This window comes from Seriola lalandi, unplaced genomic scaffold (genome assembly GCF_002814215.2).
Source record: "Seriola lalandi dorsalis isolate HSWRI2012SDOR001 ecotype SW California unplaced genomic scaffold, Sedor1 jcf7180002054585, whole genome shotgun sequence".
NCBI lineage: Eukaryota > Metazoa > Chordata > Actinopteri > Carangiformes > Carangidae > Seriola > Seriola lalandi.
Genome location: NW_019525138.1, coordinates 2,069,788 through 2,081,342, shown reverse-complemented (window position 1 = coordinate 2,081,342; position 11,555 = coordinate 2,069,788). Strand labels below are relative to the sequence as shown.

General features: G+C 41.9%; 1 protein-coding gene across 2 annotated transcripts in view; it reads right to left on the bottom strand.

The window, feature by feature from the left end:
* Nucleotides 1–11,555, bottom strand: part of rbfox3a (RNA binding fox-1 homolog 3a) — a 190,630-nt gene that overhangs the window by 14,331 nt on the left and 164,744 nt on the right. For both annotated transcript variants that reach the window (XM_023418811.2, XM_087177256.1), the window contains exons 8-11: nt 8,927–9,059; nt 7,739–7,778; nt 7,499–7,563; nt 835–913 (exon numbers count right to left, since the gene is read on the bottom strand). In XM_023418811.2, coding sequence (XP_023274579.1) covers nt 835–913; nt 7,499–7,563; nt 7,739–7,778; nt 8,927–9,059 — 317 coding nt within the window. The remainder of the gene's footprint in view (nt 1–834; nt 914–7,498; nt 7,564–7,738; nt 7,779–8,926; nt 9,060–11,555) is intronic.

The following is an 11,555-nucleotide window of genomic DNA, read 5'->3' as shown; positions in this document are numbered from 1 at the left end:
GCACGGGGAGGTGGTAGGGCTTTCGATTTCCATCACCACAAACACGTCAGCACTCAGCATTAACCCTCATCTGTCTGGAGTCCAAGATGCTGCACCAAGCAGCAGCTTTGCTACCAGAAACTTTGATTCTCCTTCTCCATCTCCTACTTTTCCTTCTTTTGGAGACTTTTCTTTTCTCTCTCTGTCTCTGCTTTAATCTCCCACGGCACGTTGAGGCATGTACTAGATGGTCGTTAATCTTTGGAGGAAGTCCCTACCCACGCCCTCGAAAGAAAACAAATTGTACTTTCTGTTTGCTTCCCCATCTTCTGGGGTGCTCTCTTTCTTTTCTTTAGAGAGTTTTTTTTTTCATCTTTGATGTTAGCTGCAAAGCTAGCTAAAAACAAACATTAACCATTCGACTCCCCTTGCAAAATTTGAAGAGACTGTTTCCTGTGGGGAGGAATTCTCAGTCTCAATTGGATTTCAAGCAAGTTGCTTCAGGCCAATGAAATTGAATAGGGAGTTTGAGAATAAGGCAATGTCCCTTTTTCATTTACTGAAGTGGCAAAGATTCACATTAAACATTAAAATGGATCTCTCAGAGGGAAACACAACTCATAGGAACAACAAGTAAGAATAGACTCTTCTGTTTAAGATCTTCCAAGGCTGTTACTAAGGCATGCCAGCAAATGATTAAATGTGTTATAAATTAAATGTTGTTAAATGTTTCATTTATATGAACAGTTCAGTAACCCTTCCCCCTGTCCTGGAGCTCATACAGTATGTTATCAAAGAGCCTGACAACATGACATCTCTTACAGTCAGCGGCTAAGAAACAGAAAACAGACTCACCATAGTGCCCACACTGTAAGTGGCTGCAGGACCAATCGTATGGTGATACGGGTCTGCTGTTGCATAGACTCTGCCGTAACTATGAAGGAGAAACAGACAGAAACAGTGTTTAATGTGCAGACAAATGTAGCTAAACACAACCTATGGATATATTGCAAAGATCAGGACCTGCATTTATCAAGCATGACAGTTTCCCTCCAGGGAGCTGTGCATAGCGGTTGACCGGGATTAAAATCATTCCTGTCTCCGATGAGTTAGAAACTCTGTGAATGTGCCCTGAAAACATTCTTAATTAAGCAGTGGTTTGCACCCTGGGCCCAGGTAGGGCAGGATCAACTTGCTAGGGAACCCAGGGGCAAATTTGAATGGTGGGCTCCTGTTGACATACCTTTAAGTACCCCTCAGGTACACACACAACAAATAACAGACTACACATTGTAGCATTATTATATTGTGCACAGAGCCCCAGAAACCATTCAGAATACAACCTGCTGTGTGGCGCTTTAATAAAACATATTTTCATAAAGGAATCTGGACTACAGATAATTAACATCTGCTGAAATTACAAAAATGATAAAAATAGTTCCACCCTTGTTTCAAGGCTTATGCATCTATAATAATGTGGTAATAGCATTCGGTTCTGAGTGGAGTGACAAATGTAGGTTAATGCTATCAGTGTTTATTTGAACAAACTCATTATTTAAAATTAGAGATCTAGATTTTATTTCCCTCAGTTCCTGTGGACACTTAACTAAAACTCATGCAGTCCAATCCAACAGTCCCACCTTCATGAAGGTTATAATGTTCAGCCTGTGTTGACACTGTTTTAGAGAGGTGTTGATTCGGGACGGGTGGCAGCAGGTCAAGCAAATTAGTCCAGATGTTCCATATGTCCCTCTCCCTAGCAACATTTTCCAGCTCCTCCTGAGGGATCCTGAGGTGTCCCAGGCCAGATAAGATATATAATCTCTCCAGCATGTTCTGGGTCCATCCCAAGGAGTCCTAGCAGTCGGCCGTGCCAGTAAGACCTCCAATGGAAGGAACCAAGGAGGCTTCCTAACCAGATTTACCGAACACCTCATCTGGCTCCTTTTCGATGCGAAGGAGCAGCGGCTCTACTCCGAGCTTCCCCCAGATGTCAGAGCTGCTTATCCTATCTGTAAGGCTGAACCCAGCCACCCTGCGGAGGAAACTCCTCTCACCTGCTTGTACCCATGATCTCATGAGCTCATGACCATAAGTGAGGGCTGGAACAAAGATCAACTGGTAAAATCGAGAGCTTTGCCTTGCTTCTTCACCACAACACTCCGGTACAACACCCACTTTATTGCAGATGCTGAACCAATCTCCCACTCCATCCTACCCCACCCATGAACAACCCCCCCGAGGTACTTGAACTTCACTTGGAGCAAAAACTCCATCCCAACCCGAAGGCAGCAATCCACCATTTGTGCTGCTGAAACTTCCCTTAATTACAGAAACGCCTCTCTGTATGACACAGTACATAAACTACATCCTCATGACCAGTGACCACACGATGACATCAAGACCTCTCTGAAACGATCTCAGTAAAAACTGAACATTATAACCATAACGAAGGGAGGATTTATTACCGGACTGTTGTATTAGACTGTGTTAGCTCTAGCTAAGTGTACCTAATAAACTGCCAACTGGGTGTACATCACCCTGACGTTTTTTTGTATATGAGGCCGTAGATTCAGACGCAGAGTGACATTTTGACTTATTCCCCAAACATAAAACTATATGGATTCTTTGAACCAGTACAAATCAAAGGTGAAGTTAATCAGCTGGGAAATACTGTTAATTGTTTCCCCCTTCCCCAACTCCAACCACCAGACATAAACCTTGTGCATGTTGGCTTTGATTGAATAGCTCTGATAATGGATAGGGAGTGCTAAAATGAGTATGCATGAGACACATAAGGCACTGGGTCGTCGATTTTAACTGAGGTCTGGAGGAGAGATCTATAATCATTTCCCCCTCTCACTCACGCTAAGGACAGACCTATGGGATGAAAATGCAATCGATGTTTCCCTATAAATGTACGCTGTAAAGGTGAGAGTGTGTGATTGCAATGATTTGTTTTACCCATTTCAATTTATGAGGAAAAGTGTTTTATCTTCCGGTTGATGGGGAAGGATTGCAATAAAAGTAACGTCAGCCAGAGAGGGGAAAAAAGAGGGAGAAAGATAAGAAAAGAAAAGGACGGAGTGATAAGAGTAGTAGATGGCTGAAGGGAGGGAGAAATAATATTATGAACAAGGAGTAAAATGAGAAGATCATCCTTTCGAGGTGTGGAGACGGAGACAGGAGACGCAGGGGAGAAGGGAAATATAGGTTTGTAAAGAAAAAATATTTCGAAGAAAGAGGACGCTAAAAAACAAAGGGCGGAACATTTCTCTGATGATGTCCCGTACCTTCTCCTCCGTCTACACCGCCCTCTTCTTCACCTCCTTCTCTCCTCCCATCCTAGGCGACTTGTCTCCTATCTTCCATCTCCCCCTGTATCTCTCTCCGTCTGTCTCCCGAGGCTTATTTCCGGTCTTTTCACCAGCACTGGCTTGGAACTAATCCCCTCCCTCAACACCGCTCTCTTTTCTCGTTCCACCCCTCCATTCCTCTTTGTCTGATGCCACCGACCGCTTTATTTATATTCCTCTCTTCCTGTCTTGTTTGTTTATTCTCCTCTAAAAGTAGAGGGAAGCCAACATAGGTCTGGAGGGCAAAGATAAGTGGCTGCGCAGGCACACTATGTGTTAGACTATGTGTTATAGAGGGAGACCTGAGGAGAGGTGGTGGGAGTTTACATGGAGGGAGGAAGGAGGTGGTTTTGAGGACTGCAAATAGTCTGTTTTATTTTTTTCATCATCGATTTATCACTAATATTTCCTGATTAGTCTCAGTCAAATGTGACTCACAGGCTGCTGGTCTCTTTCTGGTGAAATGGCAAATAAGATAAATCCCTAAAAAATCTGCTTAGAAATCATAGAACAGATGATTTCTTCAGTATTAATAGTAATCCAGTGATCGTCTTCTGTCTCCATGACTACAGCATGAACAGGAACTGCTAGTAGCTAATGCAGCATGACTTTTCCTGGAGTAAAAACCTACAGCAGTTTACTACAGTAGTACTTTAGTATATTGTATATATAGTACACTGTATAGACAGACTATTTGAGTGCTTTCTGGACCATCACTATATATAGCATGCCTAATAAAAACAATATATGGCATGAAAATAACAAAAGATCAACCACAAAATGATCAATAGTTCAACATTCAGTTTACAATGATATAAAACACATAAAAGCTAAATATTTGCACATCGGGTGAATGTTTTTAATGTTTCGGCATTAAAAATGTTTTGACTAAACAATGAACCTACTGCTCCACCTGTGGGGCCACTAGAACGATGCAGAACTGGACTGATGGTACTATGAAAACATGTAATATATGTGGAGGCTTCATGTCTCAGTTTCCCACAACCCTCCACTTATTACTTAGGTAAACTTAACTTCCTGCCTGAACTCCACGCATGGACTCTGGACAAACTGGACATTTACAGTATGCCATTGGTAAAGTAACCCAGGATGTAATTTTATCAACCAAAGCGGTGGTCACACTAACTTCAGTCTCTCTCTGCTGCACCATGATGCTGGTGTCTGAGATCCCCCTCTCCTGCAGGACGAAGGGCAAAGACCAAAGGACCACGTTTTCTTTCATACCCACTGGTTTTATCATAAGATAGCCCAGCATACTTCATATACTAACAACCTATTATAACCAATTTCAAAAGAAACTGGACAACTTTCTGGAATCACTTCAGACACAATGGACACAACTAGAGCTGCCAGGGTCACACCAAGCTGATGAGCCAGGAGAAACAGGACTGCTGGATATGCTCGATGCTATTTAGCAGAAAGGACAGCCAGACACACACCTGGTTGCTTGTAGGTACGATCATCAAATATGGCTGACATTCAGGCAAAGTTAGTAATAGGACTGTGTAAACTTGCTGCGTTTGTACCTGGTGTCCAGGTGAGTTTTTTAAGCCTCTAAAACGGAGACTTTTGGCCTCGCTTTACTTTGAAACTCAGACTGTTGGAAACGATCACGCGGACACCCCGTGTTCGCTTCCTGATCCAGTCTTATCAGCCATGATGTATCCTTCCCTGATTGGTCACACTCTACTTTTTGTAATGTTTAGAAATCTCTGGTCTTACTTTTTGCCATAGCTGTTCCTCGTTGGTAGTATCTTCTGCAACTAAGCAAACAAATGCAGAGTAGACAATCTGCTTCCTGTTTACACCAGCAAGCACATGGCCGCTGTGCGTGAATGCTCATCTGATAAATATAAATAGTATTTGCAGTGTTGTTAATAATTGCTAAGTGTGTACTAAGTCACTGTTTTCACAGATGAAAACAAAAAGTAACTAAAACTTTTTTTCACCTGGCAAAACTTTTTTCACCTATTCTCACAGAAAAGTAACTTGGAAAAAATGAACCAGGTAAAACTTTTCTCCTCGCTTGTTTTAACAGATTACAAAAAAGGAACTTAGAAATATGATCCTGGTGAAACTTTTTCACACATGAAACAAAAATTAAGGAACTTTAGAAAGATTATCCCAGTAAAACCTTTTCTTTCACCTGTTCTTAAGTCATAAACTCATATTCTGCCCCTCCGGGTTTCCGTAGAAACCTATAGTTACCTGTAAAATATAGTGTCTCGAGGGGTGTGGCTGTTAAAGGGTTAAAGGGGTTGTCTTTGCGCTAATGCTATTTGAAAAATGAAGGAAGAAGGACAAAGTGCATTTGAAGATCAGTCCTCTTACACGGTCTCAAGTGCAGACAGTGGAAGTCTTTTGTGTGTGTGTGTGTGTGTGTGTGTATGTGTGTGTGTGTGTGCGCACACTCTAGAGAGACAGAATAGAGGAAGAGTCTCCCATTCAGTCTGTGTAAGACCTCTCTTATCCCACAATAAATAAAACTCCTCTACAGCCCCCCCAGCCTTTGCCCCATCTCCTCCCAGCTCCACCTCACGGCCCGGGCTTCCCTTTAAATCAGGAGAGCTTAAAAAATAGAATGAGAGAGACACAGAATAAAAGATGAAACAGGGAGAGAGTGAAGAGGGATACACTGCACATCAGCCACAGAGGGAGAACGAATAACGGAAGGAGGGAATGTGAGAGAGAAGAAAAACAAAGGAAATGAAATAAGTCTTCTGGAGAGAGACATGCCCCCTCACCTGCTCCGCTCTGTTCATAATTCTCCTGAGCACGCCGCTCGCTCCTCGCCTCTGATAAATCTTACATTATCGGAGGCCTACAGGCTCTTGCTGTGGCTGTTTCTTATCAGGCCTGACATGCTCAATCTCCCTATGATTAGCTCCCCAAGCACCTTCATACACACACACACACACACACCTAGACGGCAGAGGTAGTGGGTGTGCGCAATGCTCAAAGACACACACACGCACATGTTTTTTCTGTAAATACATATCACTTTTGATCTGGAGGAATAACTGGCACAATGCAGACTCCCAGAGAGCTGGGGACAGCTGCACCGAGAGAGGAGCAGGGGGCTGGGCAGAGCGGGGTCCAGGGCCAGGGCAGGAGCAGGGGGCAGGAGCAGGGGGCAAGGGCAGGGGTAAGGGCAGGGGTAAGGGCAGGGATGGTAGGGTAGAGCTCAAGGCCCCGGAGGTTCATGGACTAGAGGTTGGAGACACGGAGCTCCAAGAGGAATGACGAGTGAAAGATGGAGTGGACCACACTGCTCTCTCCTCCCTGTGCTGCACTCCTTTTGTCACAAAGCAAGATTAGGGGCCTAGCCATTTATGTGTGGACTTAACTCAACTTTTTCTGGCTCTGTTAACCAGGGTATATCACCATGGTAACCTACATTGCATGGCTAAGCTTCTCCAGAGCAGGCTAACTTCACGGAATCAGAATAAACTTGTCATCACTTCACTACTGACCAATTAGATCCCTGGTAAAAACCTTCCTACAGGATCCCGAGATGGACAAAAGTACTCAGTACCGACTTCTCCTGTCTCGACCAAAATCACTATAGAATATAATAAATTTTACATTTTCCATACTCACTCTAGACTAAAATGCCAACTATATGCCGTCAATGCCACCATTAAAAAGGCACTTATTTGTCCCACTTATTTATAGAGTAGAGTCGTCCTTCCTGTCCCAGCTGCTTGTTTTCTTTTCTTTTTTTTTCTTTTTCTTTCAAATCAATGTTTGAACTGGAGTTTGAAATATGTAAAGCATTCAGCCGAATACAATTAAAAATTCTAATATTTTTGTGTTGCTAATTTCCAAATGGTTGTAAAGTGACATTTTGCTTGCAGGGCTGTAGGCAGTCATTAACTAAAGTACGTTTATATGCAGAACATATTTTGCATGTTTTTACAGGGGAAAATTCTACCAATATCAATTTTTGTTGATGAAATATGTCAAAGTTGTTCGGTGAGTCGAGAAGCAAAGGAGCCACCAAAAAGCAAAACGTCTGTGTACGCCTTCGGTTTGAAGGCAGGTAAGGGAAACACACACACGGCGTCTTTTTGATGAACGCGCGTGCAAATGAAATTTTTTTTTTACGACGACACCTTGACAGAACATGGAAGCCAACATACCTGTCGCTGTACGCGGCTGCAGCGGTACCAGCTGGCTGGGCATATCTGTAAGCTGCGTACCCTCCCTGAGAAGAGACGGGGGAGTTCAATACCACCTCCAGTTAGGAACACAAGATGGTCACCAACAATTAGCTGCAAACACAGCTGACTCTGAGGGAAGCCCTGGATCACATGCTCAAGACACTCAGCACCACATTATTGACAATAAATGAAAATTGATATAAATAGAGTTTGACTCACATATATTTCTGCACCATAAAAACCATCCTGGTAGACCACACTGTTGACAGAGGACATCAAACATTAGACATTAAACAACAGTGGGCAACAAATATGTCTTCATCTATGTTGACAACATCCTGATTTTCTACATAACCACACAGTGACACGCTCTGCATGTCTGGACTGCTTCTGGGAAATGAACTCTTTAATGAATGTAGATAAATGTTATTTCCACTGCGTCCTTCCTGAGGTGTGTGGCAACATTCAGATGGTGAGAGCTGTGGCCGACCGGCCCCCTCCTGACTCCTGCAAACAGCTCCAGCGTTTCCTAGGTTTTGTCAATTTTTACAGCTGATTCTTCGGAGGCTGTGGCACCACTAAAGCCCCCCTGACCTCCCTCAAGTCCTCCAATACCCAGTTTGAGATGTCCAAGCAGAGAGGCTCTGATTTCCATGAGTTTGTTTCATAAATGCAGCCAGCAGCACAATTTCTTTGATGTTTTTTTTTCTGTTTTTCAAAATAAAATATTACAAGTTGATTTTGTTTCTAAAGTTTTAAACTATAAACTAATTGTTAAAAGCTAAATTAAAGAGAATTCATTTACATTCCCACCATACAGTCAGTGACTGATGACCAACTGTACCACACACATTATTCTTCTCTCAGCCTCCTGCCTTTACTCTCTCTGTCTCCATCTGCATTTCTTTCTTTCAACCCCTACAACACTCTCTCAGTCATCTATTCTCTCTCTCACTCTCCATGTCTCCCCCCCTTCACGTCCACGAGGTCTCTCGCTCTCTGAAGCGGGCCCATTGGAGTGTGCAGGGCAGGTCATAGCAGTCTATTCACCGCCAAATAAAGAATGACACATTAGAAAAAAGAGAGACAAATTTGGCCATTCTGGAATCAAAGAGCAATTTTCCGCTCTATTAGAAGGCGGCGGTTTTGTTTTCCACTCACTATTCTTCTATAACTGTGTGTGTGTGTGTGTGTGTGTGTGTGTGTGTGTGCGTATGTATATATTTGTGTGCGAGTGTGTGTTTTTGTGTGTGTGTTATCCCCTGTGTCTGAATAATACTGTGAATTAGATTTGTGCAGTCGCGTGTTTTCAGTCTTAGAGACCTGTCATACAGTGTTTATTTGATTATCGTGTGTTTGTGTCGGCTGGAAGTGTGCATGTGTTCGTGCGTGCTCGCAGCCACTCACGCTCCGTAGGCAGGGATGGGTGGAGGAGGAGGTGCGGCGCGGAACGTGTTGTAGACGGCCCGACCCCTCCCTCTCAAATGGGCCCCTCTGTAGGCCATGGCTGCTCCTGTGCTGGGGTATGGAAAGCCTGTAACTGACAGACACACACACACACACACACACACACACACACACACACAATATGTTACAACACTAAGTTTCATATTTTCATTTGCAGAAAATCACCTGAACATTTAAAGCACATGGCTGCTGCTGTGCTCTAGTTTTCTTACTGTCGAGAAAACCCAACAACGTGTTGGTCCATCTGCCCTGTGTGTGTCTCAGCTGGCGCCTAATGACAAAGCTATGCTATAAAAATGCCTCAGATATATAGTTTACTTCTTTCAAAAAGGGGCTCAGTAATTTTTATAAAACTGATGGATACTAGATTTCAAGAAGAGGAGGAAATGGTGTGTTTGTTAGGGACTATTTTCAGCTGGATAACACAGCTAACCCATGGTTTTAGGTCGGTTAGCATTCTCTGAGTAAAATCAACATGGAACTGTCAGGAAACAGATTTATTTCACCAGACTGGATGTCCAGACTGATCCTGAGACTGCTGCACATGATGCACATGATGTATATTTACATGTCCACCATGGCATTTAATGTGCAGTCACATGGAAATCAAACATGACTTACTCTCTCAATATTAACTTGTAGATTCATTAGATCAGATTGTTTACAGGAAACAAGACCGGAGCAGATTTCCAAATGTTGGTGGAGAAACACCGCCTCCTAGAAATGATGATTTCATGCAACTAAACTGCAACCGTGGGATAATATAAGTACACAACTCAACAAAATATATAACATCAACATCAAAAATTAAACATTATAACTTCTCCACATCAAATAACAGAAAATGTAATTAGATTTCTTACAAAACATATTTGCTGTTGCAGTTTAGTTGTGTAGAAGTATCATTTTTAGGAGACAGGTTGTTTTGAGATATTATGATTAAATTGTGTGTGTATCATTTTCAAACAATGAAAAATATAAAAAAAAAAGTGACAGATTGAAATTACATAACATTTCATAAAAACATTTCCTATTCTCTGCTGATTCAGACAAGAGCTGAAAAAAGATCAATCACACCTTTAACTTAAAACTTAAAAACATCTGACAAGAACCTGACAACTTGACAGGGTTTAGCTAAAGGTATAAAAAAAGGATGGAGGGGATGTTCCTGAGATGAAACTGCGAGTGGAGCTGGCAGAGAGAGCAGCAGAGGCACAGAGGCCTGTGTAGAGGTTTGGCTCAGTGTTTGGCAGCGGGGACACAAAGCAGATGGCCTGTATTGTTTGTAGTGGTAGAATCAGCCTATGGCCATCCTTCATCATCCACACACACACACACACACACACACGCGGGGGTCACCCTTACCCGCACGGGGTGGCATGGTGATGTGATGTGAACTGATTTAGGTGAAGGTCTCGGTTTAACCTTCAGCCAGTGGGGGAGCAAGGCCAAAAATGAGTTTTCTGGATTCTGGGCGTCTTTACTCTGATTTGAAGTAAATAACACACATGCGTGATTCTAAATATCATTACAGTGGAGCCATGAGTACATGTCTATCTTCCCATTCTGGGAAAGTGCTCTCAGACTTTTGGACCCTACAGTTTAAAATATCAACAGATATTGACAGGTTTTGGGATGGATATATATTTATAATAATACATACATAAGAATACATATTTGTATGGGCTAGACATATATGTCAATATATGAAATTGTTTCAATTTCTAATAGGTTTCATATATGATTTTTACATATATTTTTATTTTATATGTACATATATTTCATATATAAAAATTCAATATTAATGTAACTGCATTTGCGTATGGGGTAATTCATTTATTCAGTTAACTGTTCCATTACGTTACCTTTGATTTTTACTTCCCAACATAAAGATCTAAACGATGCTTTAAAACCGTCTGCATACACTGCAGGAAAAATCATTCTGGTGGAGCGACACTGATTTTTTAATTTAATCTAATTTAATTTACATCAACTTTTATTTCATTCAAGCAGTTAATATAGAGGCAGTAAGGTTCCGGGGATCTTTAGAGCTCACCCTCCAGAATTCACAAAATTGTCACCCATTGATTCTTGATTGACTTGCCATTTAGTGCAAACACCACTGCACAGGTTCATCTAAAAGAAGGTATTATTTCCTACAATAGTCTGCAGAGAATGTTTGATATTATTAGTAAAAATGCAGAGAACGGAAAGCCTCATGGTGGAGACATGAACTTTTATCGGAATAAAATATCCTGGTTATTAGTATTCTGCTGAAACTATGCAAAATGTAACCGTGCCTGTTCACAGTGAAGGTGTGTGATCCATTACTGTGATGGATGACGACATCAGAAGTCTTCAGAGTTCTTTTCTCTGCTGGTTGAATCTAAAAACTTAATCTGAAACCGGCTCTTTAAAACTTATTAAAAGTTATTTTCATATATGATGCATTTAACAGCACATAACCCTAAAGTATCAGAGTAAAGTAAAGTTCACAGTTTTTTTTTACAACAACTGTATAAAACATTGATATGAAATACTCACAGTTTTACTGTTTACACTCAGCTAG